Source organism: Ruditapes philippinarum, unplaced genomic scaffold (assembly GCF_026571515.1).
Source record: "Ruditapes philippinarum isolate M1 unplaced genomic scaffold, ASM2657151v2 ctg2391_1_1_1_1, whole genome shotgun sequence".
Taxonomy (NCBI): Eukaryota; Metazoa; Mollusca; class Bivalvia; order Venerida; family Veneridae; genus Ruditapes; species Ruditapes philippinarum.
In genome coordinates this window covers 1-17726 of record NW_026856190.1, presented here as the reverse complement: position 1 = coordinate 17726, position 17726 = coordinate 1, and the positions used below count along the sequence as shown (strand labels likewise).

The 17726-nt window shown below is 30.8% G+C and overlaps 1 protein-coding gene across 1 annotated transcript; it reads left to right on the top strand.

The window, feature by feature from the left end:
- Nucleotides 1-5517: 5517 nt before the first annotated feature.
- LOC132745722 (uncharacterized) lies at nucleotides 5518-12073 on the top strand. Its single transcript, XM_060734684.1, has 3 exons — nucleotides 5518-6216; nucleotides 8338-8399; nucleotides 9875-12073. The coding sequence occupies exons 1-3, from the start codon at nucleotides 6156-6158 to the stop codon at nucleotides 10979-10981; spliced, it is 1230 nt and encodes a 409-aa protein (XP_060590667.1). The 5' UTR covers nucleotides 5518-6155; the 3' UTR covers nucleotides 10982-12073.
- Nucleotides 12074-17726: the final 5653 nt, after the last annotated feature.

Sequence of the window (17726 nt, the reverse complement as noted above, 5' to 3'; positions counted from 1 at the left end):
GCATGTATATTTATAATAAATAAATTAATGTATTATTATAGCGAGTGTTTAGCGCGTCGGACTAGTCATCTATGTATCGTTCACCGTGTGGGCACAAACCCAGTCAGGGCAAGCCGTTATTTCTTGAGAAAGAAACTAAACACTAAATGAACAATGGCTCCCAAGCCACGAAGTAACGGAACTACTATGACGAGTGGTCGAAAGTACGATGACGATGAAACCATATTATGCAGAGTTTTTATACATCGTGGTTTCATTTTTTTATGTTTTTATTTTTTTTCGACTTTTAACCATCATCAATTCGTTTTAACACTGTTTTGCGTTATGTGTGTGTCGTGATGGCTGTAATGGGACATTGTGGAGCAATATTCCAAAGTAAATATATATAGTGGACACTTGCAGTCTTTATCTTCTTTGGAGTCTATTATTGAGAGATAATAAATTATATTATACCTCATTTGCATACGCTCTTCTATATTCAATATATCACACGGTCCATAAACAGCATACAGACCGGGGGTGGTCCATAATTCTTATGAAGACCGTTTAAACGTAGCTTTCACGACGTGCGAATTTCACGACGACACAAACAGACGATAACTGTCAAAATGACTAGGCGATTTGGCTCTTTATCAGAGACATAAATGTATTACATGTTGATCAAAAATCATGATATGTCTTTAATTTAGTTAAAATTTTTATTTATTCTATTCTATTCTATTCTTAAAGTCCGGGTTTTTTTTGCCTATTTACATTTAATTAATATTGAATTTGATTAACAAAAATGGAATAACAACTCCTAGATCATCGGTAATCGGTAATCGGAATATTAAAAGAAGAGCATGATTTTTTCTGCATTGCTTACAAAATCCGTCTAGGGTTTGAGATATTTCACACACTGAACAAGTAAAATTATTATTGAAAGCAAATAATAGTAAAAATAACAGCACAAAACAAGGGGATGGAAGGATTTAGATTCGGTATAATATAACAAATAAAACAAGGCCATGTTCTATTTCTTAAATAAACCCCATTTAGGGACTTTTCTGTTCTAATGTTGTTTGAAACCGGTTGTAGCTTAAAGATAAAAGTCAGATAGATAAGTGATAGCGTCTGTGTAGATGAGCTACGCAATTCGCTGGTCAGAGATTTCCCGCAAATATTACGAAAATTTTCAAACATTATTTTTTGTGTTAGATACATAGGTAAATGTGTAGACGTAAGATAATTATTAAGTGACGTAATGGTCAAGTCCACTATAACGGTGTAAAACAGTTATCATATTGTATTTATCATCTTTCAACGATATAAATAAAAAACTACTAATTTGCCAACTGTCCACTTAACGCAGTAGGTAAGACTGTCAGTTAAATTTCTATTTGAATATCAATGCAAGGCAGGTTCGATTCGCAAAAATTATTTCTGTATGAAGAATATTTTTACTGTGTTGTGTTATTTTTTATTTACTTCTCATTTCACTTTTTCTTTTGTTTTCAATGTAGGCATATCTAGCAAGTTGGTGAAACCTTATACTGCACACAAGAACACAAATTGTTTCATCTATAGTTCTGTTGGCACGAAATATTCGTGCACTGCACAAGTACTATGACTACTACATAATGATCAAGACACAAGATAAAAATATTATTATCGGTATATTAAAAATATTAGATATTATATCAAAACTACCTTGATATTCCAATTCATTTGCATATATCATAAAATTGAAAAAAAAAGGAGAGAAAAATGTTAGACAATTTCTGAGGCTCAAACTCGTGGTAAAATTTTAAGTCGTATCGTATACCAACAACTTTACCAAATTTGCCATCAAATGGTACTTCTCATCTTGTATTATATTCTCTTCTTCAAAAAAGCTGTTTTATCTATAATCCTGAGATGATAATTTGGTCTTAACGGTACTTGGGAAAGTCCATTAAAGGGTACGTCTGCATATTATCAGAGATTAAAAGTGTCAACAAGTATATATAGTATAATTTCTAATAAGAATGTGTACCATCGTAGTGGTTCAGTTAATTTGGTAAATCAAGGTCAGTGTAACTTCTTATAATTTGCACCCTAAGCTCAGACATGTCATAATGATGATGTCATTTTGCTTTTTTTCTTTTTACTTTTGTCTGTCTTTTGTATGATCATTTGAAAATATTTTGTTTTTCTAAATTTCTATTTCTATTTTTTTATTTATTTTTTGGTTCCCCTTGTTGTAAAGCAAACCACTACATGCCAAGTGATTAATTATTTAATTTAATTTAACATTTTAAAATTCAAACTACATGCATTTTAAACGCACTACGATTGCGAAATATTTATTTGAATATATCGATCAAAGTGACATTACGCTCATATTTTCATAGTCAAGAATTGACTTTATATTTCTCAAATTGACTGTTAAAATGGTGTCTGACCAACCGTTGATATTGGAAAATGTTCAGGATAATAATATAAATTTGCCTAAAATATAACAAGACTGCCCCACTCTTTTTATAAACTAAGCGTTATAGGTAAATTCTAATGGATATTTACAGAAGTTTTGTTTAGATCTGTGCATTATTTATTGTTTATGTGAAGTAAATTATTGATTGAAAAGGAATAATGGCAAAATGAAAACTTATTTTGATATTCACCTGTTAACTCACTATATACCCTTGGATTGGCATAATGTCACTTTAATATATAACATACTTTACTTCATTATATTTTTACATTTCTGATAATGCTTTTTTGGACAGATGTTTGGCGTTTTCTCTAACTGTACACAAGTGCATATCAACCCATGTCCAAAAAATATCTCATGCATTTGTAACTAGTTGTAACAAAGCAGGTCAAATAAGATAAAGATACGTAAGACAGCCAAATGTAAAAGTACTTAAGGTGACAACGGGGTAAATTATCAAAATTTATTACTATCTTATTTGTACAACGTACCATGCACGGACTTTAAAAGTCTGTCAGGAGCACAGTTTTTTGTTGTTTTTTTTTTAACTTATAATTTAACGGATTATCAAAGTGACACTAATATAGTATAATTATTATAATGATGATGATGATGATGCTTAATAATAATAATAACATCAAAAGTGAAACAATATGATTACCCGATAACAGTACGAACGTTAAATGCATACCATTTTATCTCACTGGGTGCCTCAAATTTAAACGATAGTCACGTTAAGATTTAAAGAAATTCTGCTATAAAAGGATATTTATCGGCTGCTTTTTAATTGGTCAGATGTCACTGGGTCATAAAAGTTGTTATCGCATGGTTTGGAACTTTTCCTTTGTTCTTACTAACCCATTATACTCAGTACAGTGCAATGAGCATTTGAAAAGTGTATTGATATATAACAGTACAGTTTTTTCATTGCTTCATATAGGAAAAAAACTCGACTGATATATTACGGTTGAGTTTTTTTCGCACCTGTTTTATATAAATGCTGTTTGTTTTGTTTTTTCACAGAGGCTCCAATGGTTCAGTGGTAACGAACATTCCCAGTAGCAAAAAAAATGCAATCAATAAAATAAAATAAACAAATACAATGAAATATATAAACAAAGATAATTAATGAAATGAAATTTACTCTCATTTAATCAAAAAGGCACACCGCTGAATGAATTATTTCCACTGAAAAAGCTCTTTAATTAATCTTGAATCAATATTGGTAACAGTTTACAATTCGGCTCTAACATTGGATGTCTCTTGTACATCATTTTTTTTTGCGGCAGCGAAAACAACTTGAAAAACTGCCTTGTCATGAATAACTGTAATGTATTTATTTATTTATTTATTTAATCATTTATTTATTTATTTATTTCTATTACAAAAAAAGAAAACATTATGCTATTCCAATAAAACAGTTATAGTATATGAAACTCGTAAGTTACGGGGGTATAACACTGGCTTGGGCGATATCTCGGGATGTGTCTGAAAAAAAATTGTCTCGGCCTAACGACCTCGACATTTTTTAGCAGAAACACCACTTGATGTCGCCCCAGCCACCTCGTAACTAACTCGTTTCATGTACTATAACTATTACTTATATCTATTAGTATATGTGACTGCATCGTGTCACCCCCTTTGGTGTGATATTTGCGTGTTATACAATAATTTAACGGAAAACGCAGTGGTCTGAGAGAGAACAGCCGATTTATTACACTTCTAATGATGCGCGTCGGACTTACTTTTTTAATAAACAAGCAATTTGCATGCGGTTTAAAGCGCATGAAAGGGAATTCAATTACGGAGGAAACAGTGTCAAGGATTTTTGTTTGCTCAATCAGCGACTGAATAATTAAGTTATATCTATGGTGAAAAAGTCGCATAAATTGTTCAACAAGACGTAACGTAAAAGATAGAAAAAATCTGAGACCGTGCCCCCGAGATATTATAATTATGTTTATATTCCAAGAGTTTGGTGACAAAAAATTTCACCACCAACTTTACCATTTCATCAATTTTTATTGATAAAAATAACATTTCTACAACAATTACATTTTTGGCCGTCAGGCTACTGGCCCGCCAACTCCACAAAAATGACAAAATAAAAAAGTTCTCTGAAAGTGATTTTTCTTTTAATATAATATTATCCTTGAAATAACAAGAATTATCTTTAAAACTTCATAACATGCCGTTTTATTGTTAAAATAACATTTGTACAACATTAAAATTTTTGGCCGTCAGGGCACTGGGCCGCTGGGCCGCCAACTTCACAAAAATGACAAAATAAAAAAGTTGTGTAAAAGTGATTTTTCTTTATATATTTCCTTTAAATAGCAAGAATTGTCTTTAAAACTTCATTTCATGCCGTTTTATTGTTGAAATAACATTTCTACAAGATTATTTTTTTGCGTCAGGCCGCTGGGCCGCCAACTTCACAAAAACGAGAAAATAAAAAGTTCTTTGAAAGTGATTTTTTTAATATACCTATTAAATATCAAGAATAGTCTTTAAAACCCCATAAAGTAACGTGTTTTCATATTTATAACATTTCTACAACATTGAAATTCCGGCTGACAGGTCGCTAGAGATAAAAAAAAAACTGTCTAAATGCATATTTTTTTCTTTTATTTAACTTTAAAGGGTAAGATATGTCTTTAAAATTCAATTAACAGTCGTTTTAATTGCTTTGCCAAACTTAAATTCATTTTTAAGTTCAGGCCGTCAGGCCGCTTGGCCGCTGGGCATCTGGGCTGCCAACTTCACAAAAATGACAAAATAAAAAATCACTGAAAGTGAGTTTTCCTTTTAATATATCCTTTAAATAACAAGAATTATCTTTAAAACTTCATTACATGCCGTTTTATTGTTAAAATAGCATTTCTACAACATTAAAAATTTTTTGCGTCAGGCCACTGGGTCGCTGGGCCGCCAACTTCACAAAAATGACAAAATAAAAAATTCTTTGAAAGTGATTTTTTCTCTTTATTTATCCTTTGAATAACAAGAATTTTCTTTAGAACATCATTTAATGCCGATTTATTGATAAAATAGCATTTCTACAACATTTTATCTGAAGAAGAATAAATGCCGAAAGCTTAGAAAAGCGTTTGCTTTTATTTAACTGATTATATATTATTTTCTCATATTCCAGTCGTACGTATTACAATCTTACATATATATCTTCATATTTTATATGTGTGTTAGCTGCAAGCTTTATTTTGATTGGCGAGCTTATTACACATTTTACATAGTCGTATTAACTGTATATGTATACAGTACAAGGGACATTTTAGATAAAGATTCATCGGACTGATCGTAAACGTTATGGTGGTATGACGATATTTTTTCCTGCCATTAAATTTTTGATAAATAACGTTTGATACAACTTAGGTATTAGATAATGCGCTTGCAATCTTTTTCCTTGTGCCTGAGATAAGGCTGATAATTATCCATTTTGTCATATGATATGCTTCTGTCTACGTTTTTTTTTTAACCAATCCATTAAAAGTAGACTTCGTTCATGCTTGTAATGTATTCTTTTAAATATACGAGTCCAATACTTCGAGATAATTACGCTATGATATGAGGATGTTGCAGAGAAAGGGAACATATGAATTATAGATGTCACGTATTTGTGATTATTATGTGTCTAATTAATGAAAAGAAAATTATATGACGACATAGAGCATGAAAGTTGAAAATGCGAAGAAAAAAAATAATTACACCTTTTATTATTATCTTTGGATTACAGCTACTTTCTGGTAAGTAATTGAAATATATTTGTTTTGGAGAAATGTAACTTCTTGATGAAAATACTATTTTGTACAAGCCTATATCATAAGAATAAACCAAAACATTCTCTTTATACGTAGCATAAAGAATGTAATATTAACCTTGATATTGTCATATCTTCTTAACAGTTTCAATTTATTTTAGGAGTTTTATCTTCTTAGTAAATTCTTGCTAATATTTTGTTTCTTTAAGATTAAAAACAATTACTACACATTTTATTCTATTGTATTGTAATTTATCGTATTTTGCTGTCTTGGTATTTACCACAGGTGGCAGTATCAGTGTATGGACTACCCACACCTATCTGCCCCTGGACCCCTACTACAACCCTGAAAAAATAATTCAACACTCTATGGCTGACTATAAGGTATCAAAAACAAAACACCAATACAATTATTTATATAAAAACATTTATATTCTACTATCAAAATTATAGTTATAGAAGGGTGAAAAGCCTACTATAGGTTCATTTGCCAAAGAATGTGGAATACGGGAAATCGTCGTTTCGGTTACTGGGGCGCATTCGGCTGCATTTCGCTGCATCATTCACTAACATCAATAAAAAGAACTAGAAAGAACTAGAATTCCACAGCTTACCTAATTCAAGTCCAACGAATATCAATATTCTATCGCTTTTTTTCTGTTTCATTGTATATTTTGACTTGTCGCTGCCATTTTGGATTCTGATACCTGTGTGATATACGCAATCTGATTGGACGTCCGATTTGGCTCGTCCAATCAGATCGCATATTACAACCCAGGTATCAGACTGCAAAATGGCTATGACAAGTCAAAAATATCGTGAAACAGAAAAAAATCGGAATGATTTTGATATGTGTTGGACTTGAATTAGGTAAGCTGCGGAATTCTAGTTCTTTTTATTGATGTTAATGAATGATGCAGCGAAATGCCGCCGGAATGCGCCCCAGTCGCCGAAACGACGATTTCCCGTGTTCCACATTCTTTGGCAAATGAACATATAGTAGGCTTTTCACCTTTCTTTAACTATAATTTTGAAAGTGGAATTTTTTATATAGATAATTTTATTGGTGGTTTTTGTATTTGATACCTTATAGTTAGCCATAGAGTGTTGAATTATTTTTATCAGGGTTATAGTAGGGGTCCAGGGGCAGATAGGGGTGGGGTGTCCAAACACTGATACTGCCACCTGTGGTATTAACTAGCATGAACTTAATTTGTTATCTGTAGACCTTATCTGCATTTGCTTTCAAAAAATGTTGTACATAGGATTACAAAAGACGAAAAAATGATTTAAAAAAAGTTTTAGTATGTCACAATGCAGTTTCGTCAATGCGAACTATAATATACGTAAATATGATTTGTTTTATGAATTTGTTTTTAAATCATGTCAAAAGATACTTGGATAGCACTGGAAACAAGTTTATTGCCACATCAGAATTGTTTGTGCCATGTGAAGGCCGTAAAAAATCGCCACGTACATTCAATCAGAGATGTTATAACTCAGGTCCTTAAAAATCGATCAGCAAGAGTTTTGTGTTATTTCAAATGATTTACATAAAACAATGCCATCACAAAAAGCGTTTTTATAACTGAGTTAAACTTTAATAATAAATAAAAAATCTGGTAACAAAATGGTCCCTCGGAAGCATCAATTACAACAAAATTACATGAAAATTGCGTCTGTACATGAGGTATAATAATGATATGTGCAACAGTCCTCACGCTTCCTTGCATCGATTTGAGCGGTACTCAGTTCTCAACACTTAAAAGTGCAGGCATTAATGATTACGAAGGACCTCAAAAATATAATACATTAATTTTTTTCTTGAATAAGAAATGCAGCAAGAATATTTAATATTACTATTTTACCTGGTAAATCATGCTTATATTTCATTTCTGTGTCAATTATTTTACCTTTCCCATATTTAAATATTATGTTCTAAAGGAAAGTGTTTTACTTTTAAATTTAAATCTATAACGTTGGCATTAAAACACTGAGCAACACAAATATTTTTTTTTTAAAAAAGCTTCAAATAGTTTACTCTGCAGTCATTGATATGTAAGCCTTTTAAATACCTGAAAATTTAAATAAACATTTCAAATTCTAGGAATATGCTACGTTGCGGAAGATCCAAATCAAAAGAAAGAGAATTATAGAAATAAACAAGAGGTAAATAAATATAAAACAATAATATTTTTCGCCATGTATCTTTAAATGTAATTATTTCGATATATTCACTCTCAAAGGTAAATAACATGTCGACTTACAGCAGCAATGGATTATTTTTTGTTTTAATAATGTTTAGACTAATAATAATTTTGAATGTAAAAAGCATCTATTACATATATTGTATATTCTGTTTTCTTAAAATGTATTAAAGCATTTAACAAATTAACACAAGAGCCGGTTGAACTAAGTTTTGCTCCCCGAATAGGTTTTGGACACAGAAAAGTATACCTTTTTTAGTTTCAGAGTTATGTCCCAGACAAAGTTCAATAATTCCAAAGCCGAGTGACTATTCTTTGCACTGCACTTCTCCTCAATGACATTTACCTACCCACAAAGTGTCTTGTTTATCTCTATTACACTTCCAGAGATATGTCTTGTAGAATGTTCAAAGTGCAAAAATAGACAAAGGGCAATAACACCAAAATTAGCCAAAGCATAGTTAAGGATGTTAAGCACAGCATTTTTTACCTAATAAGATCTATCTTCCTAGAAAGTTTGATGTTGGTATCTCTTATTGTTTCAGAGTTATGTCCCGGACAATGTTCAAATTGAGAAAATGAACATCGGGCAAAAACTCTCAAATTTGGCAAGGCAGAGTTATAATTCTATTACACTGCACTTCTACTCAATGAGATCTATCAATCTACAAAGTTTCATGTTGATACCTTTGTTAATTCAGAGTGATGTCATGGACAAAGAATAAAGAAGGACGGACAGACAGACGGAAGGATGGACGGACAAAGCTGAGACTATATGCTCAACCTTCTGGGAGCATGAAATATATTTGCATAAACATTTAGATTACTCCTGGAACAAAACACATAACCTTCGAACAGTCCATATAAATATTAACAGACATAAAGTTTTCTTTTCCTTTTCCTGGATTATTTACATATATACCATTGCCATTTACAATAGCTGTTAACTATTTTATCTATTTTTGCTAATATGTCAAGAGAGAAGACATGAACACTTTCCCATACTTATATTTCTGACATATTTTCAATTTCATATATTCTAAAATGTAATAAACTGTATCAGCTTTGAGATTTTTTTTCACATAAAGATTATTGAAATCTACTCTGAATATGTCTTATTGTTTACATAAATGAATAAACTATGTATGGGATGCTGCGTTTCCAATTACAGGTCAAGTAAAGTTGGACTGTTTAAAAAAACTGCCAGGTCTTTTTGAATGGCACTATATATTTATATCGAGACCACTTGTCGTGTAGCATTTTAAACATAACATATCTGCTTTGTGTTTAGTCAAAACATATTAATTTATATTAACAATGAATTGTGTAGCAATCATCATTTATCCTTTTTTACTTATATCAGATATGAGCACAGTATATCTTTAACGTTGGTGCAAAACATAATAAAACAAATATTTTATAGATTTTTATTTTCAGGAAAAGTGTTTCCCTTCGAATGACATAATTGTGAATAATACAAAAAGGTTTGATATACTATATAAAGCATGTAGACATTTAGGCTATTCTGAGGATGTAAATTTAACGAATATAAGGGCACATATGTCACCAAACCTAAAGCTTTTGTACTGTAGAGTTAATAAATGTGCATCCACAATGACACTTGAATTACTTAAACAGTTGTTTAGCTGTGATACAGAATGCTTAATACAAAATGCTGAACGTGTTCGTCTAAATGTTAACGCAAGACAGGTGATGAATGATGCATTTTCATTTATGGTTGTTCGTGAACCTTATGGACGTTTGTTTTCCACTTACTGCAACATTTTCTATTTTCCAAAGGAAGATTGGCTTTACAGAGGAACTAAACTTATTAAACTTACACGATTAAATATTTCAAATGACAGTCTTTTGTATGGGCATGATTTATCTTTTTCTGAATTAGTAAAATATACTGTGGACACATTTGAAATCGGTGACCGTTTGGACGAACATGTGCGACCAATGCATCATAAATCATGTAATCCATGTTCCTTTAAGTTTGATTATATTGTACATCTTGAGACCTTACAAAACGACTTTGATTTCATTTTTAATAAACTACAGGAAGAAACAGTAGAAATGTATAAAAAAGATATCGTAATCTCCTTGAAAAAATGGACTACTTTAGGACCGATAAAGCATTTATTCAAAACTATTCCTTTGTTGAAAGGTTCTAATATATCTATGTATGATGTGTACCTGCGTGCGTGGTGTTATTACCAGATAACAGGTCAGGTTTTAAAAACAATCAACTTCCCATATAACGAAAGCGATCTGATTGACATTAAAAAAGAAGATTTTTTAAGACAGCTGACGAAAGCGATGAATGTATCAGCGGTTTATAAAGATAAATTAAAATTACAGAGAGCGGAAGCGATGATTCAAGCTTATTCAACAATATCTGATGAATATATGGAGCGATTAAGCAATGTCGTTTTAGGCGATTGTCTTTTATTTGGATATGACAACAAACCGGCACATATATTTGATAAAATTAGTTGTTTACAGAAAAATTCAAAATTTGATTATTTCAAGGGTTTGTGAATCATTTAAGACATTTTGGTCAATGCAAGTGGAGTGTTAAGAATATTTAAAGCTACTGTAATTTTCAGTACCATAGAAAGATGATGTATGAACATCTATAAATGATTTAGATTAATACTAGCATAGTGCATAATGTTTGTTTATTTTTGTTAGTATGATAGCTGATATAAAAACGTTAAATTTTTAAAACAAGCAAGCAGATAAAAATTCGTATAAAGTCCGAAAACAGTTGTACTTTTTGTTGCCCATAATTATCTCACAGTTTCTTTTGCTATAATAAATTCAAATCACTTTCATTTTTCTTATCTCCCATGAACAGGGACTCATTTTGGCCGGATCATTTCTTTCTTAACTTTTGTTTTCATTGACCTCGATGGTCAGTGAAATGTTACACCATTCTCTATAGATAAGAAAACAAGTAAAATGGTTCTGCGGGGAACATTTTTAATGATTTAAAGATATTTCATTTAACTATTTTCAACATTGTTTGGGGGAAAAATTAAAAGAAAATTAACGTTTGTATCAGGAATATAGTTGACAAAAATCGATCATTAGAAGAATGTCTTGGCCTTGGTCGAAAATAATTTAAGAAAATGATTAAATACCATTGTATGAATAATTCCTTGCAAAAAATAATAAAATAAAGTAAACACACAAGTTTACGCAGAAAATATCTTTATCTATTTTGGCAGATGCCACAAACGAATGTTTTAATTCTGTGGATTTTCACTATAAACAATTTATTGTTTGTAAAATTTCAGATAGATATTAAAGAAACATTGATAATATTTTCAAACACATTATGCAAGTTTTTCCATCTTAACCGTTAAAATAATAATAGAAAATTAGAAATATCACGTAATAGTGATATGTTCTTAATTAGGTGTAATTCGGACGAATTCCCTAGCATTGTGTACATCGGTCATTTGAGAGACCGGTGTGTATACAATGATTCCCTAGAGGTAAATCCGTAACGTACCGGGAAACTAGGTTTTCGAATAGGTCAATTAACCAATCATGTACGGTTTACAGATCACATGCTCCTCCATGTACCGAAAACAGGTCACGTGCTCCTCCATGCCTCAAAAATTAAACGCGTACCAATACACTGCGGCCTCCGGCCCGCAGGGAATAAGAATAATCAATTGTATTATCAATCATTATGCCTCAAATGTCGTCAAAATAAAAGTTTATAGAAAGGAAACGTTGTGTTGTTTTTTAATACACGTCAAATACGTGCAGCAAGTGCAGAAATACATTAAAATGGATTAAGCGGATATTTAAAAAGAGCTCATAAAACAGATAGTGTAGACGTACTAATATGCCCAGATTGCAGCAAATACGATCATTTCGTTACTTGTCCTAAACAATTACCACTCATAAAGAATGTTAGTACGAGAAGTTAAATAAAGACAAAGTTAAATTTGACCCAGATATTAAGCACAACAGTCAGAAATGATAGACATTTGAAATCACGTTAACAAGCTTAAAGAAAGTAGCAAGTGCCCTAAACCAAACATTTTTAGGCATATTGAACTACATTTAATAACATTGCGTTTACAGACTGTTATATGTCATTGTTATATGTCACCATTGACCTATATTTATTATAAAATAATTGATTGTATACCATGACACTCATGGGTTTGTAACCTTTTGTGAATAAATATATTATTATTATTATTATTATTAATTATTATTATTATCATTATTATTATTATTATTATTATTATTATTATTATTATTATTATTATTATTATCATCATCATCATCATTATTTAATAAAAAAATCACATAATGCAATACTCCGAGAAAATAGAGAGAAATAGAGAATTCCTAAAGAAAATTGAAAATGTTGCAGACTCGGTTTGATTGAGTAAGGTCATGGACCTGAATTGAAAGGGTGATTTAAGTGTTAGTCACATATTTCTATTATCTTCTTCCTATTTCAAAATGGTAGTAATGGTCGATTGTTCTATGTTTATCATTTACTTTTCATCATCATCAAGGAACTCCACCGATAACCATAAGCCTTAAAACATGAAGTTTGATTTTCTTACATAGATCAGCTTGGGCACTTACACCTATTACAAAAGGCTATTGAAAGGATGTTTAAGAAACATTATTAGAAATAATTCAAAATCATTTTTGTAAGCTATACTAAACCATACCATACATGTTTTATAGGTTCTTTACAAATTCAGTCACATAAAACTACAATTTAGTTTAGAACACTCGTCATAGTGTTTTCCAAAATAGACTCCCAGTACTTTAATTGGTTTAGTCGGCTATGTTAAATGTCCTTCTTTATCAGTTAGTGATTTACCGCATAGCTTCAGTTTTTGTCCTGTTGAGTTGTAACCCCGAGTATTTGAAAAACTGCTCTACCTGATTTACTGCATTTAGTTTATTTTGTTGATTATTTTGGTTTCTTCAGCAAGTTGTGCTATTTAAATTGGTGAATAATTAATTTCAAAGTTTATTTCTTCTATATTATTCGAGTTCCTTATTTCAATGATTATTATTTCAGTAGCTAAAATGATTAAAAGAGCACATAATGGACATCCCAATTTGATCCCTTGGTTTCAATTAAATACATCTCTAATTTATATCCATTGTTATAAAAACTTCATTTAATATCATTACAATAATTATATAATTATATATATTTTGTCGAGTCATGATATTAAAGACAATCTAAAATACACCCCAAGATATTAATCTTACACAAAACAATAAATCAGACATCAATGCTAATTAGAACAAACTTCGTTATGACTTGTTTTAGATGATATTTGCTCTCCTTTATTTAAGAAGAGAATTAATGCAAACGCCAAAAAAAAGCTTGCTGATGTAAATGTAAAAATACACAATTGCCTTATTTCATGTAGGATGTAAAAGTTTTAAACAGAGTTATTATAGATGTTTAAATATATTTAGAAAAAAATTCATGTTATTTAACCAGGGTATCTATGATAAAAGCCAGGGGTGAATTTAAAAAGAAAGCGTTAGGAAAAAAAATTATTTATGACAAAGAACAGTTTTCCAAACTTGAAAGAATTGTAATTGCTAGAGCATACCGGAAGGTACTGTAGTAAATAAATGTGAAAAAAAAATATTTTTCATCAAATGGTTTTTAACGGTATCTTAAAGCTATAAATAATCTTGACACATTTTGTAATTATTTTAAATAATCTTTTTAATCAGATATTTGATTTAGGTTACCTTTAGGCAAAATGGACAGAATGCTTTAGCACAAAGGTTGCATCAATGACCCAAGTAATTATACAGGATTTACTTTAAGAAATTTTGGTTAATTATTTAAGCAGATTATAACGATATTTTAAATACTGGTACTAAGGCTGAACAATATTATGTCTTTATCGAAGCCCAATTTGTTTAAGACAAAACATTAGAACTGTAAATAAAAAATATATCTGCATTGTCTTATCACGTATATGTTAATAAGAAACTATATGCTGGACTTGAAGATTTTCCTAAGCCTTTCGACAGTTTAGTTATATATTATATGGTTTGAATTAATTAATTATGATGTTAAAGTAAAACACTCTTTGGGCTACATCTACTGTTTTACAGAGGCTTTCGTTATTTCCATGGACCTATAGCTATTTGAATTTCTACAAAACCCGTGCATAAGTTGTCACGACCGTCTTGTTGCATCCACGTGTCACATGCCCCGCTTGAAAAGGAAACGAATATTTTAACCATACTGTGTCTGTGTCAGCGTAAGCAATATACGAACTTTTCTCTCAGTAACGAAGAATAAATAGGGGTTTTCTGATGCAAGATTATTAAAACCTTCAGTTCGATAAATAAGAAATAAACTAAAGTACTTCACTTCTTCAGTGTAATATTTGTCATGTCCTTCGATATCATTAATTCCACAATTTGTAAGTGTTGAACATTGAGTTACGCTCAAGCAAGTTGGGCACGAGGGATGTTGCAGATCTTTATTTTCCCTCATGAACAGACGCAATCAAACCGAGTCTGTAATTTTCATGTAATTTTATTGAGATATATATTTCCGAGGGATCAAACATTATTCAGATTTTTAAGGAAACTTTACATCTTCTGACTCCTGCAAGTACGGGATTTACATTTATTGTTTGCAGTTTTGAGAAAACAATGTCATCGTTGGCAATAAAAATTAGTGGGATATCTAGTTTTAGCTTAATATAAGAAATTTGAAAAAAAATCCAAATATATATCATCAATTGTCATTAGTATGGTTCAGTTTGTTTAAGTTTTACTTAAAGTCTTTGTGTTGTATTTTGAACTTTATATTATCATAAGGTTAGGGTTTTGGCTGTTTTTCATAAATCACTGTATATAAGAAAGCAGATAAAAAGAGGAAGCATCAATAAAAAATGACGTTTTATCAAGAATTTAACATTATTGCGAACTTTATAAATAATATTATAGTTTTTGTCCTATTTATAATGTTATTGCAATACCATTAAAAATGCATTTTATATATTTTTACTTGGTTTTCAAGCACCTTAAATAATAACTCGACCTTATCCAAAAATAAATATCCAGTATTTTCAGGCTATAGGTTTATGATTGATATAACGCAACTCTACAGCATTGTCATCCATTAAATAATTGCTAAGGCTATGTCGTTAACCTGTCTTTTTTACGAGTAACTGCTAAACATACAAGTGTTAAGGACCTAAATATAGAATTCCTCTCGATATTGAGTTTAATGTTTTTCGTAATCAGATAGTTGAATCGACCGGGGTCTTTTCGGTTAAAGGTTATCGTCGCAAAAATAAGTAAGTAATGCATTTTTGCATGGAAACCCTGGAAACATATTTTTTTTAATTTATTGAATCAGGTATAATCGTTGAAATGAGCATCTTCTCCCATCTTAACCTAGACATATTATATCTTAGAAAAGATACATTAGCGATCCACTCTTAATTTATATTAGTCCCGACTGACAAGGCGTGCGATAACATAATTATCGTATGACGTATCTATTATGTAAATGTTTTACAAAATGAACTTAACAGTACATGTACTTATGCTTGTACTTATGCTTATTATAAAACTTTTTACCTTTGTACCTCAGAAGGATATCATTGACAGTCATAGTTCTAGTATTTCTAACTTTACAGTCCGTGTGGATGAGAAAGAACTCAAACTTCCTATAACGTACTGGATTCCAAAATACATAAACATCCATATAAGCTCTCTAGTTCTTGTAGTACAAGTAATCTTTTATTTCATTGTCTGACTTGTCTGACCGCTAATAAAGCACATGTCAGATATTGTGAATCAGTTTATGAAAATACGGGGAAATATTTTTTCTAGTCTGTTAAAAACTCAGAGTTTAAGATTAAGACTTATCAAGTTCCATCCGTTATTACTTCCGATTTCTTTACCCTATATACTACATTTCCACATAAAGTTATCAGAGATGAATTGTAATCTATAATTTTAAAAAGAGAGAAAACGTTACTTTCCTTGTTTGCTCAAAAAATTGGCTTTCTGTGCCAATTTTTTTATTAGACAATATACGATGTGGACCAAGTAGGTAAAGCACTCTCATGTTTGTTAGAAAACTTCTATATCAGGTTCTGCAATGCAGTTTTCAAACAGTTATATTCATTCCATTGGGAATTTATTGTGCACGTCAACAGCTGATCTATTTTACATTGCTATGAGAGATTTTATGTTAAGCCTCTATCTTAATTCACAATAGGAAACTACATTTGCATTTAATAACAATTCTCACTACCTAAACTACCTAGATAATATTCTTTAAAAAAAATCCCTATTTTAATCAAAAGAATACTAAAATATATTCCAGTGAACTTCCAATGATCATGGGTAATAGATTTTTTTCTGTTGTGGTCACTAAACATTTTATGACACGAGTTTATGACAATCTTTTTTTTTCAGGCATACCTCATGCTTGGTGTTTAACCCTTTTATAGTTCGACGATATGCTTTTTATCATCTTTTCCTCTTTTGATTGCATCTGACGGGCCAAGTCTATTTTAGACAGTTCAAAAAGCCTTTTGGATTGAATTGAATCGATGTCTGTCTTCTGTCTTCCTTCGTCGGGCCCTTGTTTGTAATTTTATTGGTGCTTTTTCTTCCTTAAAGGCCTCGAGTACTTTTTAATGGTCATTAGGCTGTACCATCTGGTACATATATACATGATCATTTATTGTTGTTGTTTTTTTAATTCGTGTAATGTTACCAGGAAAATTGTTTGAATTTCACTTGGCGTGGATCATTTTATTTACAATGTCCCGTCATATATGTACATATTGGGGGTAAAAGAAAAGTTTGGCGCACCTAAACCTAGTTTAAAATTCCCTGTTTTCCTTCACAATTTTTTTCATGTATGTGCAAGTGGTTAATTTGTGCACGTTTTGTGATACCTTACGTGGTTTAAAGTTATATTCCTGGTCAAATTCATCAAAACAGATTGTCAAATTAACGCCTTATTGTTATCAAATGCATTATTTAACTAGTATTGACAAAGTTTTCCAACTTAGAAACGCTCTCCGTAACATTTCTGACCATTCTAAAAAATGCATTTTCTTATTTGACTGGGTTAGTCAAATAAGATTTATATTTTGGCGGGAAGCCCTTCGATTATTTCCGTAAATGTATCGGATCTGAGTCACGTGATATGATTTACCAAACCAAAATAATGGCGGACAATACGAAAGGTGTGTCACGTATACGAGAAATAAATTTTGGAATT